The sequence below is a fragment of the Blastocystis sp. subtype 4 genome (assembly GCF_000743755.1).
Source record: "Blastocystis sp. subtype 4 strain WR1 chromosome Unknown seqid_0085, whole genome shotgun sequence".
Taxonomy (NCBI): Eukaryota; class Bigyra; order Opalinata; family Blastocystidae; genus Blastocystis; species Blastocystis sp. subtype 4.
Window position 1 is genome coordinate 1 of NW_014569462.1, and position 25,588 is coordinate 25,588.

The following is a 25,588-nucleotide window of genomic DNA, read 5'->3' on the forward strand; positions in this document are numbered from 1 at the left end:
AGAAGCGAGGAAAGCATCATACTTCTTGGCCAGCTTACGGATCAACTTCTTGTTCTTGTTGAGATTGGTGATCTCATCAACGTTCATGCAGGGAATTCCCTCCTTCTTGCAAATCTGCTCATGCTTATCATTCACAAAGATGCAGACATCCATGTGGGAGCGAGTAGGATTAGGAAGCTGGAAGGAACCAGAGAAACGCTTATCCTTGGCAGGATCAATCTGCTTAAGAGTGACCTGAAGCTCCACAGTCTCCACAAAGTTTCTCTTCTTTCCCTGAAGCTTCAAGTCAAGAAGAGTGTCCAAAGCCTTGCTCAGAATTTCGCTGTTAACCTTACTACAGAATGTTAGGCAAAATCCATAAAACGAGGATCGAAAGGACTTACCTCATTGTTAATAGTTTTGTGAATGAAGAACAAAAGCAATGAAGAGAATTAGTTTCGGTGATTCATTGGTTGAACGATTTTGATTCATGGTTTTGGGCTTCATTAATTATGATAGAGAGATGCCATCCATAGTAAAGTGATAGATAGTTGCATGGAATAGAAAAATAAACAGTACACAGAAGGTAGGAGTGCTCCTAATTCTGATGTAGTTGTGAGAGAATACACGCACAAAGCATTAGTTCTAGCAAACGTATATTTTGCAACATTAAGCATTGTTTTGTTATTTCTGGTCCAAACTTGTTTCATTTCTACTAGGTAACTATATTTGCTTTGTTACTAACGTTTTCATTTTATCTTTTGGACTCTTGACTTATCTCTTGTAGAATGTTTACTAAGGATCAGTTTCAGCAAGTGAATAAGTCTAGATTGTATTCATGAATAGAATTTGACAAAGACTCAAGTTGCTTCGTTTTTTGGGATTGCTTTTGTTTCGTCTCTAGTTATTTATATATTCTTACAGGAAATCGTTATTGGTACCATTCATTGTGGTATTTATCCTGCAGTAAGCGTGTGTATCATAACCTGATGTATAGTATTACGATAGAAGAAGTAAAATAGGTGTATCACGTCAGATGTTTCGATGTGAGAACGAAAAGGATAGGTTGATCAAGAGTTCTGAAAGTTGCTCTTATAATGGCTTGTTGATTCGTAGAAATCCCTCTAAAAGTATCCTCTTTGGGATTTGTATACGATAGTTATTATCGTGACAAGGGTACACAACCTCTGGTACTCACAAGTACAGCAGAGTGGAGATCAGGTCCTGAGACCCTGGTTAAGTATATTAACAATGTCTACAAGAACATTCATCGTTCGGCACTTGCAAAGAGCGAAACTCAGATTATTTTCCAGAAGAAAGGTTCGTCTGGGTTTGCTCATCAGATGCTTGGTTCATGTGATACATTTCTGCTTGCTTTGACGAATTCTCGTCCATTTCAGAGTTTGACGTTTTCTTGTATGTTAACATGTAGTTAACGCTCCAGGAATCCCAAGTCACTTTTTCCAATTTCCGTTTGATAATCTAACATATCCTGAGAAGTGGGATCTATTTTCGGAGTCAAATCGTGTAACAAAAGTGGTTGAACACTATCCATCATTTGCTAGTAAGGTTATGTATTCTCCAAAAGGAACAATTGTCGGTGTCAATGTTGATGGTTCATTTAATCAATCGTATCCGAAACTAACAGTAATTCAGTCTTCTGCACCCATGACTAAACAAATATTCCGATTAGATTCAACACGAAAGTTCTTCAAGCACATTGGTGTGGCAAAAGATGAACTTACATGGCAAAAGTGGTATGAGACGTGTATTCCTTCTCTATTCCAACCAAGTGAATTTTCAATGCGGTATATTTCTCCTTTTCTCAATCGGCTATCTGGTCATTATGTGATTGGCATTCACATCCGAATGGCTGGAAATTATAGTCTTTGGAAGGATACTAAAGAGTATTTAACAATGGATGATATAACAAAACGAATGGGTGACATTGATGTTGAGATGATGTCCCATCCAAACCCGATGATCTTCTTGACAACGGATTCCATTGTTATTGAACAGCAGTTTATTGACAAATATTCGAGTCGTGTTCTCACAGCAAACTATTTACCTCAAACTTTGACGGGAAAACAATCCAATGAGGCAGGCCTTATGCGTGTTCTTATTGAATTATATGTATTAGGACAAAGTAATGTGCTATTCCTAACTGCACGAAGTACATTCTCACGAGTTGCCTTGGCTATGAATAATCTGTCTCCTAAAGTAGTGTACTTCTGATCTGTTTGTTCAACAAACATATAAAATCTCCTGATAATATGACTTCTGTTTGGTAAAACAGACTTTAGAACTTTGAACATGCCTATACTCTCGATTAAACCGCCTCTGTAACTTGGCATATACAGTCTTCATCGGATTCATCTCATCACTGTGAATAACCTCATGATATTTGACCCTAAAATCCGAACTACATCAAATTCAAGTCTTTATCACCTACTCAGGATGTGGAAAATCCATAGCAAATGCATGATTAAGAATAAAAAATGAGTATCCCATTTGACGAAGGTTTTCAAAATATTGAACCTTATTGTATCCATAATCAACAAACTCCTCATGAAAGAGAGGAGTCGTGTTCTGATATCGGACTAACATATAAGGTTCCATGAAATTTGTTAGGAAACAGCGAATTCGGGAAGCTGGTGATTTTTGACGAGTCACATACCATTCTGGCATTACATACATCTAAATTATGATTCTATCTCACACTGTACATGTGTCCGAACAAGTCGCTTATTTGAAATACAATGACCATGGTACATACATGCGATCAACTCAGACTTGTCTTCAGGCTGATATTCATTGGCACTAGTTATGATTGATAGAAACCAATTATACAGAGCAGCACAATCATCAACTGAGTTACAGTTGTTCAGCAAAAGAGTGTGATTGAAGAAGAATACAGGAAGGATGAATACAGTACGTGAAAAATGGAAGAATTCTTTAGGTAATCGCATGACTTCCGCATATGTGTTTGCTAGTGTGAAATCATATTGTAATGAAATACTTGTTAGTCGTAAATCCATATCCAGAACTAGAAAGTGTGTTGTACGGATATTCCGAATTGCAAGATTCCGAAGATAATTCACAGGAAATGCATTATTATAAGCGTGGTCCTCATCTGTTAAAAAGAGAACAAAAATGAATCGCTCAGGGAAGAAATGAGTATTGACATAGTGAATGACATGGTGTTCTTCTGTACTGGGACATTGAAGAACAATTGTCAGATTCCTAGAAATAAGAAATGACTATTTTGGAATACCCTCTCCAGCGATAGAGTAATTGCTGAATGGAGAAGAGACGGTTGTATCTATCTATCAAATGAAATTAACTCAGATACGTAGCTGCAGCTATACCCGTTACATCCGGAGTGGCATCATCAGGAGCAAATACAACTATTAATGAAATTCCCACGGGAGTTCATACAATTTGAATTGGAATAAATTTCGCTTGTTTCTTCATTTCCAATCCATTTACGTATTAAGTAGTGGTCCGGATACTGGCGAACCGCTTTGAAATGTTTGATTCCAGAAGGCATCGGACAGCCATCACAGTACTGCTGTTCCGAAGAATAATACTTGACACTAAAATAACGATTCAAGCGTTCACGACGTTTTTGGTATTGATCTGTCCGTATCCGATCTTCGATCATCTCGTCTAGAGTATCCGTTAACTGCCCATTTATCTCCATCTCATGTAGAATAAGCTGCTTTGTTTGATTCCAAAGCAGTTCCTTATCAACGCTCAATTCAGTCGTCATTCGTTGATACTTCTGAAGGATAGGTAACATACATTTCGACTGATTCATACGATCATAAAGAATGTTAATCACTCTTCGTTCTCTATCACTTACATTCAGATACACCAATCGAGTGTATTGAACACTCAAATGGTCACTCGGATAAATAATATCCGTATCTTCCAGGACCTCATCTCGCATCCGCAAATACTCCTCAGATTCGGTCACTTTGGCTTCACTATTCCGGATATCAGTATCCACCTGGCAAAATGTCTTAAAGAGCTTCGATTCATTTGAGTAGGCACTCCTTGGAAGCGAAGACCGAGGCATATAGTCCGGAGGCAGGATGTTCGAGATTTCCAACTTACAAGAATCATCAATAGAAAGATATTCCAAAGGTTCCGGAGAAGAAAATGAATAATCATCTGGTTGGAATACGATATCGTATTCCTGCGTGGAAGGAGCCTGTGGCTCATTCGCAGATGAAATACCGAAATTGAGTCCTAACCTCGACAAAATACTTAGACTATTGGTGTTCTGGAGATTCCTCGTAGATTGGTCACTAGGAGAATCTTGTATTCTGTTGCCACTAAGATCATTTTCGTTTAGTGGCAAGTATGGTACACTATCAGGAGCAACATTTACTAGAATTAAATAACAACAGCTATCATTACTGTCATGATAATATACAACGATATTCTCGTACTTACCGTGAGTGATTCTGTCTCGGCGAAATCTATGATCAAGAGAAACCAGAATTGATACGAGAGAAGAGAGAGAGAAGAGAGAGAAAACACAACAATGAAGAACCCTATAGCAGTTCGGAACATTCGCATGAAGCTGCTACAAGAAACAGAATGGCATCGAACTATCCAGGCGTTATTATTTCATATACAATATCCACGGGAATGCGGCCATAATATCCCGTTTTAGATAAAGTGTATTCCGATCACGATATGTGTTAATGGATTGACATTATTAAACAGGAGTAAGTACTTGATGTTACTTGCATACAAATAGGAGCAAATATGCTGTTGACAATACAAACCAGCACAAACTGGGGCATCAGCAGCACTAAATAATAGTGAGCTGAATTCTACTTATAAGTACAAGGGCTCTATGTGAATAGGTGAACTGGATACTTTCGCAACAATCCAAAGCATCTTAGCGTTACTTGACTGTTTCGTGGAAATTCAAACACCAAATAGGTCACCATAGTTGTAGGCGTGATTCTGTGTTCTGGTAGTATGTGGAGGTTGCATTTGAGTATTACACATAACCGTATTTGAATGACTTGGTGTGGTGAAAGAGTTGGGTTATTTTAACTGGGATGGTATCACTTAGACTCCGTTGATTCGTGTTTTGTTGAAGTTTTTGATTTAAGTGAATGGAAATACGCATATTCACTAGAAACAAGAAAGCTATTGACAATGCTTGAACAGGAGTTAAACTAGAGACTTATTAGTACTAGGATGTTCACGATTTCGGTTTTGGTGGACGCCTGGGTGTGAATAATCCATTAATAACACTGAAGAGGCAAGAATATTGCCAACATAAATGTGTTTTGTGTGGAAACTTTGAGACACTTTTAAGTAATTGCAAGATGAAGTAGAAGAATCATTCTCTCGTTATAGGCGCCTGAACATCATCACTATGTTTGCAGCATTACTTCTGTCGTACATAGGATATTAGATAATGGCTTACACCATCGGAATGATAAAAAATAAAGAACTTTACACGTTACATATGTGTGTTTACGGTTCTTCTTTTCTATGCACCGAAAATGATCGATCACCTCCTCATTGAAGAGATCACCACGCTCGAAATTTGATATATACCAAATTATCCAACTATGGAAAGTAGATTTCTATTTCGTTCTGATCACTCGTAATCTTTGTACTCTCTATCCGCTTTGAAACTGAGTCATGAGTACTACAGAATGCGCAAATATTCCTAGCGAAGAGATGAACACAGATGAACCAGAAACAAAGAAATACGGCAGCCAAAAGCAGTGTTGTCATTTGTTATGACTTTTAGTATTAGATTGTTCGTTTCCGTTCATCTTTTCACAAACTCGATATCTCTTTATTCAGAAGCAGTTGAAGACTCTTTCAGATCATTTGTCTGTTCTTTCTGCTCTTAAAACCTTCAATTCATCAGTTTTAACCGAAGATGTTCTCTGCTGTCTTGAAACTATTTGTCCCACGAACTCTGAGGTATTAGCCCTGAAACTGATTCATGAAACTGATGATCCAGTGTTTCTGTTTATGCAGCATCTTGCTCGGATTCCTGACATCTCTCTTCGCCTTGATGTGTATAATTGTGTCGTATCCCTATCTCACCGACTCGCTTCTCTAAAGAAATCAGTCTCTTATACTTTAGAGACACTTCGCTTCCTCCGAAATAAAAAGGAAATTTCGAGTCTATTTGAGATCATTCTCGCCACTCTCAACTATGTTGGACATCGTGAAGGGGAGCATCCCATTCATTCGTTTACGATTCGATTTCTTTCAGATTTACCGTCCATTCGTGGAGATCGAGATATTCCTACGTTGATGCTGTTTGTATATTCTTACTCAGTTCACGTTTAGTTCGATCACAGCTACAATCAACAAGAATTACCCTGAAGTAGCCTCAACACTCCGGTTATTGGATTATCGTTGTGAACAAATTCATTGGGCAGAGGTATGTTCGGAGATTGACGGATATGTATCTCGGTTCGACTGTCTGAAGGGTTATCATGGAGAATCGATTTGTCAAGAGTTCGATCCTCTTGAGTCTTCTCTTTCCGATTTGAAACGATCTGTTGCTATTGTTCATGAATATTTTGATTCTCTTCTTCGGTTTTTTGGTGAAAGGGAACAGGAGTACTCAATTGATTCATTTCTTTCTCATTTTCATGCTTTCTATACTTCATTTCTTGTTCTCTCTTCTAGTGATGCTATCTATCGGAAATATGGAGTTGAGGACGTGATTAGTGTAGATTCAAGCGATACCTCGGATAGTGATGACTTTTCTTTTGTTTGTTGGCTACTGAAGCAATAGAGCAATTTATCATTTTTGTCCATAAGGTTTTTCGTCATCGGATGGTATCTCGGATAACGGGTAGCATCCTATTGATCTATGTGGTTTCTATATTTCTATCTATCGTTGCTCGTTATCCGTTCACTCAATGGGACTTTGTCAAAGAGGCATATTCATCCATCTCAAGCAATGAAGAGCTTCATGTTCTGGATATTGTGACATTTGGATCCGTATCCTCCTTTCTAGGTGGAGTTTGGATTGTCGTTTCTTTTTACTGTAGAATCGTTTCTATCACTTTTTTGAGTCGAATGATTCGATAGAATCGTCTGTGGGGATGTATCAACTAGAAACACGCCAGTTTCTAACAACAATTTTTATCACTATTGCCGGCATTTGCTATTTGATGTTATATGCGCAAGTTCATGGTGAATCGCCTTTTTCTTCGTTCTCTTGCTTCCTCTATCCTCAGTCACCCGGTCTACGTATGTTGCAGTGGTGGGTTTGTGGACTATCGATTAGCATTGTTGTGAGTAGTATATCGATTCCTTCTGAACGGCTATTTGAATGTCATCCAGATCAATCCAATCGATTTTTTGGTAGTAGATTGTTCGCTTCTCAATTGTAGCTTGGGTTGTGGATGTTGCTTGTTTTTCTCATCAAGTTGATTGGAATGAACAGATCTTGTGCTTATTGTTCTGTATTGTTTTCTTGTCTCTTCTAACCCTTCTCTTCCTTCTTCTTCACTACTATCAGTTTTCTTCCTCCGTTCTTGCCATTCCTATCGGTATCACTACTGCGCTTATCTGTTTCTGTTTGCCTGGATTGATTCGTTCCTTTCATCATCTGATTCCAAGTTTTAATATTCTCTCTGATGCTTCGTCCTTTCCGTTGTATATTCTATTCCACGATCTTCTTCCTCTTCCTTTTTTGCGTATTCTGAGTCTAGGAAAGAAGATCTTTGATCTTGTGTACTTCGTCCAAGAGGTTTACCTTGTCCATTTGGTTTATCATAGGGTTTTGATTCTATTCGTCGAACTACTCGTCAAGTACGTTTCATTCCTGCTCTTATTGTTCCTTCTCTAACAACTATGAAGCAATCTGAATCACCATTGTTACCATTATTTCAACTGTGGATGCGAACAATCCTGATTATTGTACACAATCCTCTATTCATTTGCTTGAGTCTCACTATTTTCCAGTACTCCTTCCTTCACTCCAAATTCGGACTCTTTTTGTTCCCTCTTCTCTTTATCGAAGCTTCTCTTTATGGTATCTGGTGGAAACGCGTTAAGATTTCTTGATTTCCATAACTTCTAGATATCGGCACAGATAACACCTACTCTTCAATTTGAAAACGAATCAGAAATCAAACGGCCTCGCAACTGGAGAAAGGATCAGGAAAGCAAAGCATTAGGTTTGTGGAGTTCGGCATTCTCAGGAGACTCCGTTTTACGATCTGTTTACTGGGGAATGCGATGGCTGATGGCCAAAATACGAATGATTCCTGACTTCCTATTTGTCGCGATTTCTGTAGGATCCTCGTATTTCTCGCAGTTGGATATCTACCCAACCCGACTTGTACAGATTCTTGTTGTCTTTTCCCAATGTTACATGCTACTTTCCATATCCTAACAATCGTATTCATTAGTCCTTCATCCCACCCTATGCAGTGTCGTCGGATTTATCTCGTCATTCAAGCTCTTCGTGTAGTTCGTCTTCCTATTTCACTTCATTCTAATAAATTCCGAAATCTCTTATTCATGTTCATTAATTGTGGTTTAGGTACTTTTTTCTTCTGAAATTAAGTTCAGATATTCTATTCTACAATGGAATCCATAAAGGTTTGCAAGTGGTGTATTCTCTCCTTGGCATTTATCTTCTATTTTATTTGGCATCATGGATGCGAAGTATATCTTCTTTATTATCTTAATCACAGAGTATATTCCTTCTTGGTCATTCCCAGATACTGTATTCTCTCTTGTAGTTGTAGATTCTGTGATTGATCTGATTCTCGTTTCCATCATTCAATATCATTCAATTGCTTCTCTCATCGACTCTCTAATTTCCAAACCCATGTTTTAATTTGTTCTCTTCGTTACTCGTAGGATGATTGACGGATTCTTGTGCATTCACCATCCCATCAGTTATCGTCTTGCAGTTCCTTCTCTTCTCCTGTATCGTTCTATCCTCTATATTCTTGAGCATATGGACATCCGCCAATCATCCTTCTTTTCGCGTTTTACCACTCCCAAACAACCTACGGAATGTGTTCAAGTAACTCTTCCTTTACAACCCACCTTCCTTGGATATCATGGAGAAGTGATTCTGGAAACGAGGGATATCAAGCGATTACAGGAATTGAGCAATCAGAGATCGCGATCACTCTGGAGAATTCAACATCGCAAAGAAGGGGTCCAGATTCCTTATTTGGATTTACCTGAACCAGAACGAAGTACCATTCTTGAAGAGAAAGAAATTGTGGAACAGTCACGTCAGCACTTAGTTCCAGCCTGTTTTGATCCGGAGAGTTCGGTAACGCCATGGGAATCGTCAAGTTATACAGGTAGATTGTTCGTTTATATTATTACGTAGTCCCTTCACCACAGCCACTCCTTCCAGCAGAATGTGCTACTGTGAGTTTTAAGCCTTTCTTGGCCCGATCCTGGGAGGAAGAGGACGACAAAAAGTTGATTTAGTGTATCCTAATTGCACTTTGTTTGTACTTTGACAATTTTCGTCTTTTATACTGTATCATTTCCTCATAATTACCACTTTCTCCTTGTTTACCAGGATAATTATTTATTTCCATCTGGTAATAAGAATTCTTTCTTGTAGAAACTTATTCCATATTCCTTAGACAACTGACGGGAGTTACATCATTGTTTCATTGGCTACCGCCATCCTCGCTGCTAACCTTTCACTCTTCTTTTGTTATTTTGGTAATATGAAGGCCAAAGCTATCCGTACTATTTTCGGTGGAGTTTTGATTCATCTATCTCTCGGCTCTCTTTATACTGCTGCAAATATGATCACATATATTATCTCCTATTTGCATGTCTTAAAGGGTCATGCTGTGCGTTTTAAGTTTATCCCTCTCATTTTTAGAATATTACCAATAACATGGCTGGTTGGCTGTACGCTATTAGTATTATGGGCCAGGCCTGTTCGATGATGATTGCAGGAAATTTTGAGACACGTGTTGGTTCTCGCATTTGTACCTTGATTGGTTGCCTCATGTTCGATCTTTGTGTGGCTGTCAGTTATTGGGCAGTTAATAATTTTTACACTCTTTTAGCTATTTATGGATTTGTTGTTGGATTTGCCATTGGCATTGCCTATTCTGCTCCTATCTCCATGGGTATCTGCATGTTCTTCCTCTAATACATAGCTATTCGATGGATGCCAGGCAAAGGCGGTTTAGCAACCGGTGTGATTGTTGCTGGTTTCGGTTGTGGTGCTTTGGTTTTCAATCAGATTCAGGCCAAACTAATTAATCCTAACAATCTCTCTACAGTTGTCGATCCCACAGGTGTTTCTGAAGGCAAATTCTTCCCAATTGAGGTGTGTAGAAATGTTCCTCGAGTCTTCTTGATTCTTGCGGGTATCTATCTTGTTCTCCAGATCATTGGTCTGTTGATCGTCGCTGAACCTACGGAGGACGAGCTCAATGCTATGAAGGAGAAGGCACTACCGATTACAGGAGATTTGAAGGGTAGTTATGCATGTATAGTGATTATTGATAGTCAAGGGTACTGGTTATACTCCTCGTGATCTGAAGCCCAAGGTGGAGCCTACACCTCGTGGTGCTCACGTTGTAATCGCTAGCGGAGCAGTGGTGGATCATCCTTACAAGCCGTCCGAGGCCATGAAGACAATCAAGTTCTGGGAGATTTGGACAACATTCCTGCTGGTGGGTCTCACTACAACGTTTATGTCCAGCTACTGGAAGACATTCGGTCAGTCCTTTATTACTGATGACCATTTCCTTGTCATGGTTGGTTCCATCAGTGCTGTGTGTAATGGTGTATTCCGTCCTGTATGGGGCTATGTGATGGATAAACTCACATATCGATATGCTATGCCTCTGTTGTGTGTAATCACCGCTCTTCTGATTGGTACGTTATCTCTCACATCCCGCTGGAATCATTATTTCTTCCTTCTATGGGTCTGTTTGATCTATCTATGTATTGGAGGCTTCTATGCAATGTTCCCTGCTTATACCTCGCTGTCCTTCGGTAATTTGTATATGGTTGGTAACTACGGATGGGTCTTCACCAATCAATTCATCTCTGCTTTCATCTCTGCCTTCTTTATCAATGCCTTCATTGATACTCTCGGTAACACTGGCGTGACCGTTTTCCTTGCTATTATGGTCGTTCTGGCTGCTCTAATCTCTGGCTTTGGTAAGAAGTGGGATTACCATGTTGGACGTCGTCATTTACCCATTACGGGACCTTCTTCTGTCCCTACTGGAGTGGTTTTACCTGCCAATGTTGCTAGACTCGATACAATTGAGGAGAAGAAGGATGAGTCAGAGGAGAAGAAAGTTGAGCCTGTACAAGAGAAGCAGGAAGGAGAGGAGACTCCTGATGAGATTCCAATCGAAGATAATCAAGATAATACCATTTCAAGTAATTAGTTTGCTTCTCTTTGGACTGTATTTTGGAACAAACAAACCACTTGAGTCTATTTTGAGGTTGCTCTAAGTTGATAACTTTGGTTGGAGGAACGGTTGTAGCTTCCAAAATGTCCATTACCTTCTCAAGCCATGGAATTCCGTCCACACGATACGATTCTCGATAATTTTCCATCTTTTCAGCAAGTTTTCTCAAGGAATCACATATTTCCTATAACTTACGACAATTATCAAAATTTACATCTACAGTTTGCAAGTACTTTATAGTGAGCTGTTTTGTTGCACTGATTCGTTCTTCAGAAGGAACATCTGGTATACTCATTTCCTTGGTAACTTCAGCTGCAATCAGAAATATACTAAGAATTTTCTATTAATTATACAACAGGTGATAAACATTACAGTCTCAATTCTTTCTAACTCTGCTAAATCTTCTTTAATAGTTGTAGAACGAATCTGAGGGGATTTCGATGCCATTCAATAGATTTTTCTAGTAATGATTAGATGAAACAAAGAATGTTTTATATCAATAAGACTGATTTGGATCCATCATAATTGCAGTCATTTCCAAAGCAGGCATGGTGACGACACCCTTTCCTTCCTTTTTCTCCAAATTGATCAATTCCGTCATAAACTCGCTGAACGACGTATAGAGGTAATTCTGTACCTCAATCAACCCTTCCTCTCCTACCTGTTGATTCCGTTGGATTTCTTGACACTCTGGATCATTAATTTGATTTATGATGATGAGAAGATAACTATCCATTCGACTTGCTAAAACCAAATCATCAGCAAGTAATTCATCATCTAACGACTGGTCAAAAATCATCTTATAATCTCCATTATTCACTTCTTTGGTCTGCTTTCGCTTCCAGCGAGTGTACATATTCGTAAAGCGATGAAGAGCTATGGATTATGGTTCTAGTCGACCATTACATTTCTCAGAAACTCGATTCCCTCCACGGCCTTTCCAACCGTCTGAAATTGCTACGTCTTTCAATTTGCTAAATATATCATCAGATTTCATGCACGGAAGCTGGTTACGAGGCGTTCGGAGTACCTTGTATAATAGAATGAGATGAAAGATTAGGCTAGATAATCATCGCCCCAATAAACCTTACCGAACCTTTGCATCCCAGTGACAGAACAGACGAATAAAATGGTTTCGGAATAGTCGTTCCGAAAATAACTAGTTCATCACATTCACGTTCTCCTTACTTCCACTCGTCTGGTTCCCGAAAAAACATCTGAATGATTGTAGAAGAAAAGCAATCCTCGTTTCAGTGTCTACATGTCATAATTCAACATTATCACGACAAAGACATGTTCTTGTCGTAAAACACAATCTAATGCCGAAAACAAGGATGAATAAGGAAATGTAGGGGGAAGAATCACAATCGCATGATCATGTCGAGAGAATGAATCGCGGTAATTCGCGACCACTGTATATTTGTCTTGATTTCGAACCACAATCGAATTATCCAGTAATTCGTCAATAACGTAAGTAGCCTCATTTTCATCACTCACAAATGGGAATTGCATTAACAGATGTTGCAACTCTTCTTCTGTCAAACAATCATGATTTCGCTTCAATTCATTCAGTATGACATTCAAGGAATCACTTTTCAAACGTTCGTTCTTCAGGGCTGTCAACCATACATCCAACGTTCGAAAACCTGTATATGAATAGTAATCAACACCCATACAAAACATCACATCACTATACACAAACACGTTACATTTATTAAACACCATTTCAATGAAACCCCCAATCAACCATTCTTCTCGTAATATATAGGAACACAACTTGTTTGCTGCTGTTGACATTTCTGTAGCCTGAGGTTTTCCTTGCCGTTGAACCAAACTAATATTATACTGAAGGAGAATCGATTTCTGGACTAAAGGAAGAAGGGTTCGAAGAAAGAGAAAATAACCCGGGAAAAGGGAATAATGATAATCTATGAAGTTATTTGGAATTCCAAAAACAACGAGAATTTGTATATGATTGATAATCATCAATGATCTCAAACCAGGATCGGATATAATTCAATGCAAAGCCATCACAAATATGAAATCTTGGGATCACTCCCCTTCAATATACTCACCTCTCTCTCCACCACTCACAGTCACTTAGTCCTTCCACAGTCTCTTCTCCCATTACATCACTCCACTGAAAGAGAGTGGGAAGGGCTCTTACAGCTTCTGAATACTCCTCCTTCACTCCCTCTTCTCGAATACGTCGTACACACATTCCATCACTAATCCTTGTATAATCCTTCACTCGCACTGTCGAGGTCATCATCTCCAACTTCATTACATCTGAACACAAGTCATCCTTTGCATCTGGAGGAGGAGATAACTTTGAGGGGATAGGACTGAATTCAGACTTCCGAATCTGAGGTGCAGGAGAGGGTGTCGGTGTCGCTGAGGAAGGAATTACGATCTCTTGAGATACATCTAGATCGTAAGTTGAATTCACAGGGAACTCCCATTCATCCTCCTCCGTTTGACGGAATATCTCCGATTCGGAAGCCATACTCAATGATCCCTGAGATCGAGTACTCAGCGTCAGTGGCTGGGGTGAAGGATTTGGGAGCTCCATCAGTGACTGACTACGATGAATCGGACTCTCAGTGTTCCCAAGAGAGGTCACAACAGGTTTACGGAAATCAGCAAAGATGTCTTGTGTCAGATCAGGCACCTTGATGGAGGAGGATGGGTAGAGTTTCACCATCCCTCCAAAGAGGCAACGACGAACCGAAGGAAGCAACAAACTCGCAATAGAAAGCACTTTGGAAGCAAACAATACAGGAACAGCAGAAGTGGATTCATGAAGAATAGACTCACAACTTACGCACGTTGTAGCCAGAAGGGATGAAAAGCGTTTCATTAAAGAATAACGACTGGGGCTGATCGTACGTGTTAACGATGAGTACCCATTCTCTTCCTAGAGTCATATGACAAAAGCACGTTTACAAGTAAAAACTCCCTTCGACAAATGATCTTTGTGATTATTCTGTAGATAATATATCGATCACGAGTGCGCAACTAGAGATCACACAACCATTCATTCTAATCACAGATTTCATTCCGTCTAGAAGTACTTCCCACGTCCCTAGAAGATATTTCATACCCAATATACGGTTCTGTTCAGACTCATATTCTAGCCATCATAATAAACAAAATGAATCTACTGAATATCGGGATTGTGAACAGATCTTCCATCTTTTCCAATAATGCAATTCTCTCGATCACCGTAGTTGGACACTCCACGAGTTTGTGAAATTGTTTAATAACGGATTTAGAGAATTTGGTTTCAACCGATTTTCCCATTGTACTCCGTCTACAAGTCATCCTTCCAGTCAATTCGTCTACATAACAACTATTATATCAAATCACTTTGAATTCCGTTTTTCTCTCAAATGTGATAAGAACAACAAAAACCAATTGCTTGGCGTAGACCTTGTAGGTTATCAAGAACTGATAATATCTGCTAGAAAAGAGGCATCCCCGTGATTCTCATCAAATTGAATCTTAAGTGGATTCTAAGTGAATCTTTCAGTATCTGAGTTATAAGGATGCCAAATTGGACTCAAAAAATCGTATTGTGTCAGATCAATTAGTGTTAAGCATATTTCTCAGATTCATTAGTATTCACGGATCCCTATACGACATTCGTTGTCATATATTATGGAAAGAAGAAATTCATGTTCGATCCTTTCAAAACGAAAGATTTTGATTTGACAAGATGACAAGTCGTTAAGTTATTCCTGGAATTCAAGTGCGGAAGCAATATGCTGCAGGATTCTTGTATCCATCGATGTATTGGGATCATCCTTGCACTTCTCCTTAACGTTCTTATTCTTTTCGTTTATTCATCCGTCTCTTATGCGTTATCAGTGGCTTTATATTCTCCTGTAAAGTATTACTCAATTTCTTGTTACAAACACAGAAACTATACATATGATATTTATTATGATTGACTGTATTTGCCATATCAACCATATACATCCATAACGTGATTGGAGGGATGATAACCTCTTGTTGAAGAATTGCTTCTTTGCATCGTTTATCAATTCCATTCTCCTCACTAAATCTATCACATTCTATTGGAAGTGGAATTGCTGATGTAAAGTTGTGATGGGCTTGGTAATACAAATCGGACTGAATAGAAAGTCTTTGATAGTAATAATTGCGATAATTCACTGGTTGGATTTCTACAACACCCGATTTTGGCATCAGGAATAGAGACAACAATAAATGGCTCCCAGAAGCAGCTAACACGATATCAACCGACATCATATATTTTACAAGTCCTTTCCAATTCATAGATGTGATATCTCTTCGTGTTACTTCAATCAACCCCTATCTCTCAAGCTATCCATCGATTCTCACATGTAGTTGTCGTTCAATGTATCCAATTGCATCTGAATTAATTAACACCTTCTTATCCTCCTTGAAGAGCTGAGTCAAATACAAAACAATAGAATTGCTTCTTCGTTTTCCTTCTGAAGGAGTAAGTCCAAAGTACTTGTAAACATGAGACTTAAACATAATGGAATCAAATCGGCTGTCAAACAATCCTCCTTCGCCTGTTACTCGATGTTGGCCTATGACTCCCTATTCCTTATGAATGAACCTGATTCATACAAGGGAACTAAAACACACTAATTCAGCGTTTCGATCGCTAATCACCTGGAATCGGAGTGATGACGATTCGCGGTGAAAGAACTGAAGGAGTGTTTTTATTGTTGCATTTCCAATTTCCGGAGTATGAATGATCAACACTTCTTCAATCTAGCGATAATGACGAAATATCATGGATACAGGAGGATATAAATCTGGGTGTTGGATAATACTAAAAACAGAAGCAATATTCTGAGCAACACTCTCTAAATCACCTGACAGAGGAAGCAACCAAGGAATAGAATCATTGTAAGTGACAAATGGATGTGTCAACAAATTAGCAAGAGTCATTGAATTGATTTGGAATGAATACCGAGTCTCTACAAATCAAGATCAGAGCCAATGACCCACTGAGGAATTGTACCTTTGCAATATCATTCGAATCAATCAAAATCAGTTGGTTCTTGTTATGATGAAGACAAGTATTCCTCAAGAATGTCCATTCTCTTCCTTCTAAAGAATAATGGAAAACAGATGACGAAGAATTAATAAAACTTGGAAACTCAGGAATAGGTGGCCATAGATGAGATGACGTCAATGATGAAACACAGGATCGATAGAGTTGTTCTTCCTTTTCTCTGAAAATAATATTCGAACTCCATTCGTTACAAATTAATGTTTCTTATATCCAATTCTTTCGGCTGACAATGGAACGAAGAGACGGGAGAAAATATACCCATTTCAATTGTACTAGCATGTCCAAGTTCGTGATAGGATGCATCCTCTTGTTCATCTCCATTTTCCACATACTGGATTGTATCATAATATCTCCTATTTGAATCAATTAATTAACATTATTGTACTCGAAATGATTCATTTCCTTCCACATCCACAGAATGAAGCAACCTAGACCAAGCAAACATCCCAAACAGAATGAAAACGTGTGTTTAGAGAGCTTCATACTAGTTTGGGAGTACTTTTGTCTTCCTGATAACAAACACACGATAATTCTTCTTCATCCAAATAGGCTTCACTAGATTGGAAAACTAATTGATCCTTATCCACTTGAATTTCTTGTTCCTTCATTGTATCTTCCTCTTTCACTCTCCGTAACAAGTAATAGGGATTGTACTTTAAGCGTTTTTCATAATCATCAATAGACACATAGAAACTGCGGTAGGGAAAGGCAGTATGTGTAGAATCCAAAAATGGGAGAGATAAAACCATTCGGAAATGAGAGTCCTCCAGGTAATTAGGCTCAACTTGTTTAGGTAATTTCTGATCAATCAGATAATCACAATCCGATTCTGGGACATAGCGAGATAAATCTTCCTGATTCAGATTATTCATGTGTTCAGGAATCGTCCAGGTTCCATTTCCTTCAGCGAATGGCTAAAGAATCAACAAAGAAGAAAAGATCAACCTGAGGAAGCAGACCATCAAAACCACTCTTAATGAACACTAGATGTTGATGCTTAGATGGAATAAAGAATGAGGAACCGAATCGATACCACTCTTTACCAACACAAATCTTAACATCCTTGGTTGAATTCATTCCCAATTCTTTGGAGTATAAATGATTATATAATGTTAGTGGAGCGCTGTAATTATGAATAGATGAAGCAATTCGTGCTCCAGAGATACATCCGTAGGGAATTAGAATTATGAAGAGAAATGCCACTGGAATTGCACTACAGATGATTTTGAATGAAATAAGATACTGGCCTGAGGACGGAGAGATATGGGCTTGCATGAAGAGAAGCAAACTCTAGATTTGAATGATTTGCTCTCAATAAGTACTGATAAAGTAATCGAAGCAGCCAAATAGATCAAAGGATATGTGATGTACAAGAATCGCTCCTCCTATTTTGACAAAGCAAAGATAGAACCTACTTTATGTGCCTGCAAACAGAAAATACCCAATAAGACATATCCGCTACAGACAAAGAGAAGAATCTGTTTTCGACTCCACTTAGACTGGAATAAAAGAATCTACACTAAGACGAGAGAAACTGAATATACAATAGGTAACAGGAATGCTAGAGGGAAGATCATCGAATTGTTGAGAATACCATTCACAAGATAGAAGTACCATGGTTCAGTTCCATACAACTAGAGTAAATCAAAACAATCGAGGTTACTTCGGGACCACCTCCAATTCCAAGAACATTGTACAAAACAATGTTGATTGCTGGAATTACAAAACGGTGAGTGAAATGATAATTGATTAATAGGTCCAGACCAAGAATGATTATCACAATCACCACACCATAGAGAATTGTCCTAAGGAGTCCTTTTTTCATCAGACAATGAATTCCCATTGGAATAAACACAACACCCACAAATGGCCAATCATAGACTACAGCACCGGCTCCAATCAATAGTGCAAGGAAGTGATTGTCGTAGGCCATCCATATTCCATACGAAAGAAACACAGACATCATGGCCAAGGAAGCATTGACAAAACTGGTACTTGCGGTGTACATTCCTGAAGAGAATAATAATAACAACCATAAAACGATTGATACAGCATGTGAAAAGACTTTTCGAGTGCCAATAATGAACACTGTTTCACATAAGGAGCAAATGAAGGCCAAGAGAATACGGATTGAATAGAATACCATTACTTTGTTGCCGCCGAAGAGCTGAAACATCGCTTTTGCAAACATAGCAAATGGTACCAGAATGGTGTAGGATCTTAACCCATATTCCACACTAAGCATAAATTGATAATAGAACACGATTTACCTGTATTCCCAGGTTTGTAAACCAAAGTCAAAAGCAAGGTAATGTGTTGGTTCCCAAAAATTGAATGTATCGTCAGCATCCGGAATTACATTGTATATCGCGCTGAATGTCCGCACCTGGCATGATCACTTCCGCACATCGATAACATACTGTAAACAGTGTAAGAAACATTACAATGTCCTGAAACTTACACTTCTCACGCGACTCCTCTTTCTCACTCATAATCACTGACTTATTGTATGGGTAATGTTAATGATTCTAAAACAAACATATCAACTATATGGTGTAAAGAATCCCCAAACCCATTCCAACCTCGTAACCTTTCTTACTTGCTCAAGGCCTTCGAAACCTCTTGCATTGTATCAATGTATCGATCCACGCAGTTTCCGAGACAAGTCTTATCCTTGTTGCTAAGAGAAGCGCCAGGGCTCGTGAGACAAATGTTGAAACACTTTTCCTGCACAGACTACGAAATATGACTCATTCACACCATATCCCAAACCTTCATGATTTCCTGCATGTGTCCCTGATTGAGCTCATTACGGACGTTCTGGAGGGCTTGCTGCAATTCTTCAGGAGAGTACTCAGACATTAGTTCTTCTGTGGTTGATTCTATCTCTTTGGAGAAGGAAACGATGAACAGTGGTTCCTTTGATTATCAATATTTAGTAAGAAATCACTGTCAATCAGAATAATACTAATTTGATTGCGTAGTAATGTCTGTTGTTTTGCCGAAGTAGATAATAAGCTGATATGAATTAATTGTAGATACTTAGAGGAGATGTTAAAAGTGCTGCCTAATCCAACCAGTGTATGGAAGTATATGTTGGCAGTTACTCAAATTCCTCGTGGTTCTAATGGTGATAATGAATGTTTTCGCCATAAGAAGATCTTAGGCTTTCTGAAGGAGCAAGCAGAGAAGCTTCATTGTGATACCTATGTGGATAAGGGCGAGAATTTGATCATCCGAAAACCTGCATATCCTGGTAGACGATGGGTCGTGGAGTGATTACTAGGACTGGAAACAAAGCCAACTGTTTGTCTTCAGTGTCATATGGATATGGTTGTTCAGAAGGATGATAGTGTGGATATCAACTTGGATACTGATCCCTTAACTCCTCGTATTGTCGATGGTTATCTGCGTGCTACGGGTACTTCTCTTGGTGCAGATAATGGAATTGGTATTGCTGCTTGCTTTGCTATTCTTGAGGACAAATCAATCAAGCATGGTCCTCTGGAGGTTCTGGTGACTCGTGATGAAGAAACAGGTATGTTTGGAGCTACAGATCTTGAGGCAAATGTACTGAAAGCCAAATATATGATCAATGTGGACTCTGAAGCCGAGAATGCAATTTGTATTGGATGTGCTGGAGGTTTTACTGTGACTATGACTCTGAAACTCCCTCGCATTGAAAAGAACAATATGAAACGCCTTTCTCTCATCCTGAATAACTTCTGTGGAGGTCATTCAGGATGTGATATTAACCTGGGTCGTGCGAATCCTCTTCATGTCTTGGGTCGTCTGCTCTGTTCCAGTAACACAAACTATTCATTGTTGGATATTGACTGTGGTACTGCTGACAATGCAATTCCTCGCAAATGTGTCGTGGAGATGGCTATTCCTGAAGACGAAGAGTCAGTCTTTATCGAGGATCTGAAAAAGGAATTCCAGAATTTCCAGAAGGAATATCATTTGATTGAAAAGACTGCAACTTTTGAGATAGTCCCTTCTTCTTCTCAATCTGTCCCTGTGACACGAGAGGCAACTCAGCAGTTCGTGAACTTCCTTGAAATCTGCCCTTTTGCTGTTCAGCGTTATTCGCCTGTGGATCAGAGTGAAGTGGAATCATCAATGACGTGTGCCATTGCAGTGAGCAATCAGGAATGTGTTCAGTTCACCACATCGGTTCGCTCTTCATCCAATACACAGATGGATATGATGTATAACAAGCTGAAATGTGTTTGCTCGATGGCTGGATTGACACTATCTGAGAAGAAGGCTCCGTAAGATTAACTTCAATTGATAATCTCTAGGTATCCTGGATGGGAACCCAAACCTGATTCACCCTTGACACAGTCATTAGTAAAGGCATATGAACAGACTGTAGGAATCACTCCTCGTGTGTATTCCATTCATGCTGGATTGGAATGCGGATTGTTTATGGAGAAGTATCCAGATTTAGATTGTAGTTCGATTGGACCTGAACTTAACAATCCTCATTCTCCTGATGAGCGTTTGCTCATTTCTTCAGTTGCTCCATTCTATAGTGTCTTGACTACTGCATTGGAGAATTTGGCCAAGTGATATGTTTGTTGTATCATTCTTTCTTCCATGGCCACGGTCTATCCGTCATTTGTTTGTAATAATTCTTATACATAGGAAGATCTACCGATTTTCGAATCTGGGAACGTCACTTATCCAATCCTTGGATAGTCTTGTGGAGGAAGGGAAATTGACGGGTCAGCAACGAGAGGCAGTGTTAAAGCAGTATGATAAAGTGAGAAATGTATTTATTATGTTATATAGGAGATGTACTGTGAGATGGAACGAAGGAAGAATAAACTTCCGAAGGCGAAATTGACAGTACAGTTGACTGGATTGTCTAATTGATAGGGTGATTTGCTGTCATATAAGCGTTTGTATGATACTTGGACTTTTCTACTTAATAATTGGCTGTTATGTATTGATGATGAACAAAATCTCATGGATGTACAAGCCAAATTCTTCTCTATGATAGCTGTCAAAATGTCATGTGTTTGTTGTCTTGAAACAGTTCAGTGTCTACTATGATAATGATGTCGATGTCGACTGTGACCATGACTGCGACTGCGACTACGACTACGATGGTGATGTGTATCTTCTTTGGGAACAGTAATGAATCCAGCGTCATCATCACTCACGTTTCCCTGAATCTGATCTTCTTTAGGAGCCATGATGAAACCATCAAACTCATCCTCCTCATCTTGTGGATCTGTCGTATTCACCGAACTTTCATTCGCAGTACTTACACGGTTATCCACAGGAGGCACTTCCTTCTCGTCAGATTTCTCTTCGTTAGCTTGAACATCGATCATATGGGCCAGGAAGGATGACTTGCTTGATCGACTATTGACTTCACGCTGTCGAACCTCGTCCAAATACTTTCGATCGGCTTCTAGCTTCCGTTTGTAAGCTGCAGTCACGAACTTCTCCTTTCCCTCATATAATGCATCATCCTTTTGCCGTTCCTTTAATAGAGTTCTAGAGATCATTGCAATTCAAATCACACACCGTTCTCGAATGATTTCCATCTCTCGCTTCCGTTCCTCGGCTCTTTGTTTTAGTGTGGCTATATATCTGCTCTACATGTCGAATATTAACATTCTCCTACTGGTTGCTTTACTTTCTTCTCCTTCTTTGCCATTTCCTCTTCCTTTTTTTCCTTCTCGTCTAGAAATCCATCAAAATCATATATGTTTCCAAGTTCCTCTTCTTCTGGGTCCTTCTCAGCAAACTACTCATCAATCCAAATATAAAGGCATTGATACAGTTGATTCAAGTCCATAATTCAAGTCATTCACAATCTGTTGTCGCTGAAGTCGTTCCCGAGTAGACTCCACTTCACCGCTAAACAGTGATTTCAAAGCACCTTCCTGCTTTTCTAACTTATTGGGGATGAGTTGTTTCGAATTCATGAAACAAACAACCAATAAAGCACCCTTATGACATCAACTTAGTTCTTGAACTCGAACTTGATGGTCTTGCTAGTAAGCTTCTTGTAGATAGTAGAGAGAGCGTCCAGCTTGTTCTCCACTTCCTGCTGTCCCTGACTTCCCAAGAACACCTTGATGTAGTTTCCGTCAGTGCAAGAGATGTGAGTGTGCTTTCCAACACATTCGCAAGGATACACCAGATCATCGATGATGGCCTCATGCACAGCAGTCAAAGTGTAAGCATGAGGACGCACACCGTTGAACTTATGAGCACGACGGTAGCTCTTTCCAAGGATGGTTCTCTGAGCAATGAACACCACAGGACGACCCTCGAACTTCTTCTCCAACTCGGTAGTCAAACGAGACTGGATCATACGGAAAGCCTTGAACAGCTTGTAGGGAACGAACACAATGATAGCCTTCTTGTCTCCCTCAATCTCCACCTCCTTAGCAGCAGTCATCTTGAACGTCTTCAGAGGCTCAGCAAGATCCTTGGTCTTCTTGGCAATCTCAGCAATCTCGTTGGCAATCGAAATCGTTGGCCTTGACGCCTTCAGGCTTAGCAATCATCTCCATGGTCTAGTCCACCGTTAGTCCAAATTCATTTACAAATAATCCCAATTTAACTTCTGCAACTACTTACTGTTAATAGGGTGTTTTTGAAGAAATCGATTCTTGACCACAAATCCTATGATCCTATTATTTTCCATTTAAGGTTATAGACAAGAGGGACCCTGATCCCGTTATTATTCCTGTATAATCGATGAATAATAATTAGCAACAAACATTATTCTCACTTGTTTTTCTCACTAATTGCTTCTACAAACTAAGATTACATTTCGGAAAGAACTAAGGAATGAAAGGGCAATGAAGGATACTATGTGGGTAAAGGATTGTGTAAAAGGAGTGTAACTTGATGGCAAGATACATGGAAGTGAGCTAGAATTGATGTTTAGAGAAAGTGAGAATACGGTAAGAAGGGAATAAAGAAGAGTGAACAAAAGGAGGAATAAGTGCTTGAATTGCTTCCGAATCACAGAGTACACCAAATGGAAGAAAATGTATGCATAACCGAAAGAGGATATTACTAATCCACAAAAGTACTATGTATGACTTCGTTAGGCATTTGTTACGATTCCTAGAGCTGATTTTCGTTTGACTAAAAGAGAGGACATCATAATCAAAGAACCAAAAGGCATGAACAGAGAGAAAACAAAGTAGTACACGTTAAACAAAACATAGGCTAATACAGATAACAATAATGAAACAATCTAGTGAAAAAGTGACAGCGATAACTACTAATTCAGCAACATGGATCTTTGCTTCTTGTCGAAATAGATAATTATGATATTGCTTGATCTCACTTATATAAAAGAAGTGATTTCGTAGCTCAACATAGTTCTGAGTTGGGATGGACACAGACACTCTACTCTTTATAATCATCTAAAAGATTACTCAGACGACATTGAATGAAATACTACAAGATATCGGGTGGTGGCGTGTAACCAACACGACTAGAGGGTTGTACGGAAACGCACAGATTTATCATTCATGCTTTCTTCCATCCAGAAGAGGGGTGCAAAACTGGTGGCGGAAGTGATTCGACCTGGGTCTGTTATATTTCTACCGACAGTACGGCTGTCAACCCCATCATCTCCAAGGCAAACTGAAGATGTCTCTACCGAGTCACTAGGTTGGGGTAGATTTGATACAATAATTCTTGTAGTGAATGATGTCATGTTTGATAAACTTATCCGAAAGCCCTATGAACAGCAACGATATAACATCAAATATCCTAGTAATATAAAGTTTGCAGCAATTGTGACAAAACATGTCGCTATTGATACCTCTTTGGTGTAATTGGTAGTAATAGGATTTAACTGTAGGATATGCTCAACACTAGGTGCCTGTGCGATATGTTCTGTAATGGGATACATTTCTCCTTCATTGATCCAGTCCTTTAATGATCCATCATTTTTCCTCAACCGCTTATTTCCGTTTCTCTTAAATATATCTGTAGATGTGGATTCGGGAGTTCATGGATAGGGTGATTCGATGCGATACACATATGAGTTGATGGGATTATTGTTGTTCTAATAGATGACAGTAACATGTAGGTCTCCGCTTTGGCTTTCACTTTCAACTGCTTTGTCCTGGGCTGGGAGTAAAATAGAGTTGAATAAGGTCTACAAAGAGTATGAAGAAAGGAACAAAGAGGTTATTCAACGAGAAGAAAGGCCTACGTTTGTACAACAGTGCAGCCTTGAAGATGGCTGTAGCATTCGGTTTTATGGAGATGAAACGAGTCACGGAAATGGACGTCGTTTTACTAAGAAGACTGCTGAGCAGACATTCTATGATGGATATGGAGGTGATTGCAGTTATAAAGCTCAAAAGTGAATTTCTGTTTGTTCGAAACGAGATTAGGTCACTCAGATTCTATCGTCATGAGAGTTGTTATCCAGAAAGTTCTCTCTGCTTCGGTCAGTGTCGATAACAAACTCATTTCCAAGATTGGAAAGGGAGTTATGTGTTTGGTTGGTATTCGCGATGATGACGATAAGGCATGCTCTGAATTGATTGCCAAGAAGATTTTAGTAAGGAATTAGTTCTTTTATAATGAATAGGATGCTCGTTTGTGGGACAGTCCTGAGGGTAAGCCTTGGTCCAAGAGCGTGAAAGATATGGATTACGAAGTACTTCTTGTTTCACAATTTACTCTCTATGGATCGTTAAAGAGTACGAACGGTGTATGTGAGTAAGGAGATAGTCAAATCACGTCCTGACTACCATCGATCGAGTAACAAATTATTAGTGAACTCCAACTGTAGTGTCAACAGAACCGGCAAAGGCATTCTATGGTGAATTCGTGGAAACAACAAAGAAAATGTACAAGAGTGAGCGTATTTTTAATGGAGAGTTTGGTGCTTACATGAATGTGGAATTGGTTTGGATATGGAGGAATGGTCATTCATAGCAAAATGATGGTCCTTGCACACTAATTGTCGACACGGATGACTATGAAGGGTCTGTTAACGTCATACGAGAGCGTCTTGAGAAAGAGGAACGAAGTAAGGATACAATGAAGAATAAGAGGTAGACGCACACAAGAATGATAAGAACAAAAAGGAGTA

General features: G+C 39.1%; 12 protein-coding genes across 12 annotated transcripts; 5 read left to right on the forward strand and 7 right to left on the reverse strand.

Moving 5' to 3' along the window:
* Positions 1-471, reverse strand: JH06_2845 (60S ribosomal protein L10; the record flags this gene model as incomplete). The annotated part of the gene is made up of 2 exons (XM_014672540.1): positions 1-339; positions 415-471. Coding segments are annotated over 2 exons (396 nt in total), but the record flags the coding sequence as incomplete, so codon positions are not given.
* A 296-nt stretch (positions 472-767) lies between these two features.
* Positions 768-2,214, forward strand: JH06_2846 (glycosyl transferase family protein; the record flags this gene model as incomplete). The annotated part of the gene is made up of 5 exons (XM_014672541.1): positions 768-794; positions 826-945; positions 977-1,064; positions 1,096-1,380; positions 1,412-2,214. 5 exons carry the CDS (start codon positions 768-770, stop codon positions 2,212-2,214), a joined length of 1,323 nt encoding a protein of 440 aa, XP_014528027.1.
* A 9-nt stretch (positions 2,215-2,223) lies between these two features.
* JH06_2847 (hypothetical protein) lies at positions 2,224-3,931 on the reverse strand (the record flags this gene model as incomplete). The annotated part of the gene is given in 6 exon segments (XM_014672542.1): positions 2,224-2,389; positions 2,432-2,676; positions 2,706-3,222; positions 3,254-3,301; positions 3,332-3,386; positions 3,406-3,931. The coding sequence occupies 6 exon segments, from the start codon at positions 3,929-3,931 to the stop codon at positions 2,224-2,226; spliced, it is 1,557 nt and encodes a 518-aa protein (XP_014528028.1).
* A 1,763-nt stretch (positions 3,932-5,694) lies between these two features.
* JH06_2848 (hypothetical protein) lies at positions 5,695-8,055 on the forward strand (the record flags this gene model as incomplete). The annotated part of the gene is made up of 7 exons (XM_014672543.1): positions 5,695-5,743; positions 5,774-6,290; positions 6,322-6,734; positions 6,776-7,005; positions 7,035-7,350; positions 7,380-7,738; positions 7,768-8,055. The coding sequence occupies 7 exons, from the start codon at positions 5,695-5,697 to the stop codon at positions 8,053-8,055; spliced, it is 2,172 nt and encodes a 723-aa protein (XP_014528029.1).
* Positions 8,056-9,779: 1,724 nt separating this feature from the next.
* On the forward strand, positions 9,780-11,393 carry JH06_2849 (oxalate:formate antiporter; the record flags this gene model as incomplete). Its single annotated transcript, XM_014672544.1, has 4 exons — positions 9,780-9,827; positions 9,860-10,112; positions 10,143-10,466; positions 10,498-11,393. 4 exons carry the CDS (start codon positions 9,780-9,782, stop codon positions 11,391-11,393), a joined length of 1,521 nt encoding a protein of 506 aa, XP_014528030.1.
* A 520-nt stretch (positions 11,394-11,913) lies between these two features.
* On the reverse strand, positions 11,914-12,273 carry JH06_2850 (hypothetical protein; the record flags this gene model as incomplete). The annotated part of the gene is made up of 2 exons (XM_014672545.1): positions 11,914-12,048; positions 12,079-12,273. The coding sequence occupies 2 exons, from the start codon at positions 12,271-12,273 to the stop codon at positions 11,914-11,916; spliced, it is 330 nt and encodes a 109-aa protein (XP_014528031.1).
* A 4,697-nt stretch (positions 12,274-16,970) lies between these two features.
* On the reverse strand, positions 16,971-18,983 carry JH06_2851 (alpha mannosyltransferase; the record flags this gene model as incomplete). Its single annotated transcript, XM_014672546.1, is given in 8 exon segments — positions 16,971-17,405; positions 17,437-17,781; positions 17,814-17,876; positions 17,907-17,990; positions 18,036-18,125; positions 18,143-18,728; positions 18,762-18,877; positions 18,912-18,983. 8 exon segments carry the CDS (start codon positions 18,981-18,983, stop codon positions 16,971-16,973), a joined length of 1,791 nt encoding a protein of 596 aa, XP_014528032.1.
* A 103-nt stretch (positions 18,984-19,086) lies between these two features.
* JH06_2852 (mitochondrial import inner membrane translocase subunit TIM13-like protein) lies at positions 19,087-19,353 on the reverse strand (the record flags this gene model as incomplete). Its single annotated transcript, XM_014672547.1, has 2 exons — positions 19,087-19,227; positions 19,252-19,353. The coding sequence occupies 2 exons, from the start codon at positions 19,351-19,353 to the stop codon at positions 19,087-19,089; spliced, it is 243 nt and encodes an 80-aa protein (XP_014528033.1).
* A 124-nt stretch (positions 19,354-19,477) lies between these two features.
* On the forward strand, positions 19,478-21,372 carry JH06_2853 (aminoacyl-histidine dipeptidase; the record flags this gene model as incomplete). The annotated part of the gene is made up of 6 exons (XM_014672548.1): positions 19,478-19,497; positions 19,530-19,747; positions 19,778-20,765; positions 20,796-21,062; positions 21,142-21,259; positions 21,289-21,372. 6 exons carry the CDS (start codon positions 19,478-19,480, stop codon positions 21,370-21,372), a joined length of 1,695 nt encoding a protein of 564 aa, XP_014528034.1.
* Positions 21,373-21,536: 164 nt separating this feature from the next.
* On the reverse strand, positions 21,537-22,436 carry JH06_2854 (hypothetical protein; the record flags this gene model as incomplete). The annotated part of the gene is made up of 4 exons (XM_014672549.1): positions 21,537-22,002; positions 22,033-22,103; positions 22,133-22,255; positions 22,290-22,436. 4 exons carry the CDS (start codon positions 22,434-22,436, stop codon positions 21,537-21,539), a joined length of 807 nt encoding a protein of 268 aa, XP_014528035.1.
* A 38-nt stretch (positions 22,437-22,474) lies between these two features.
* On the reverse strand, positions 22,475-23,164 carry JH06_3950 (40S ribosomal protein S7; the record flags this gene model as incomplete). The annotated part of the gene is made up of 2 exons (XM_014672550.1): positions 22,475-23,012; positions 23,094-23,164. The coding sequence occupies 2 exons, from the start codon at positions 23,162-23,164 to the stop codon at positions 22,475-22,477; spliced, it is 609 nt and encodes a 202-aa protein (XP_014528036.1).
* A 1,737-nt stretch (positions 23,165-24,901) lies between these two features.
* JH06_3951 (d-tyrosyl-tRNA deacylase) lies at positions 24,902-25,554 on the forward strand (the record flags this gene model as incomplete). The annotated part of the gene is made up of 5 exons (XM_014672551.1): positions 24,902-25,051; positions 25,082-25,193; positions 25,225-25,254; positions 25,286-25,401; positions 25,432-25,554. 5 exons carry the CDS (start codon positions 24,902-24,904, stop codon positions 25,552-25,554), a joined length of 531 nt encoding a protein of 176 aa, XP_014528037.1.
* Positions 25,555-25,588: the final 34 nt, after the last annotated feature.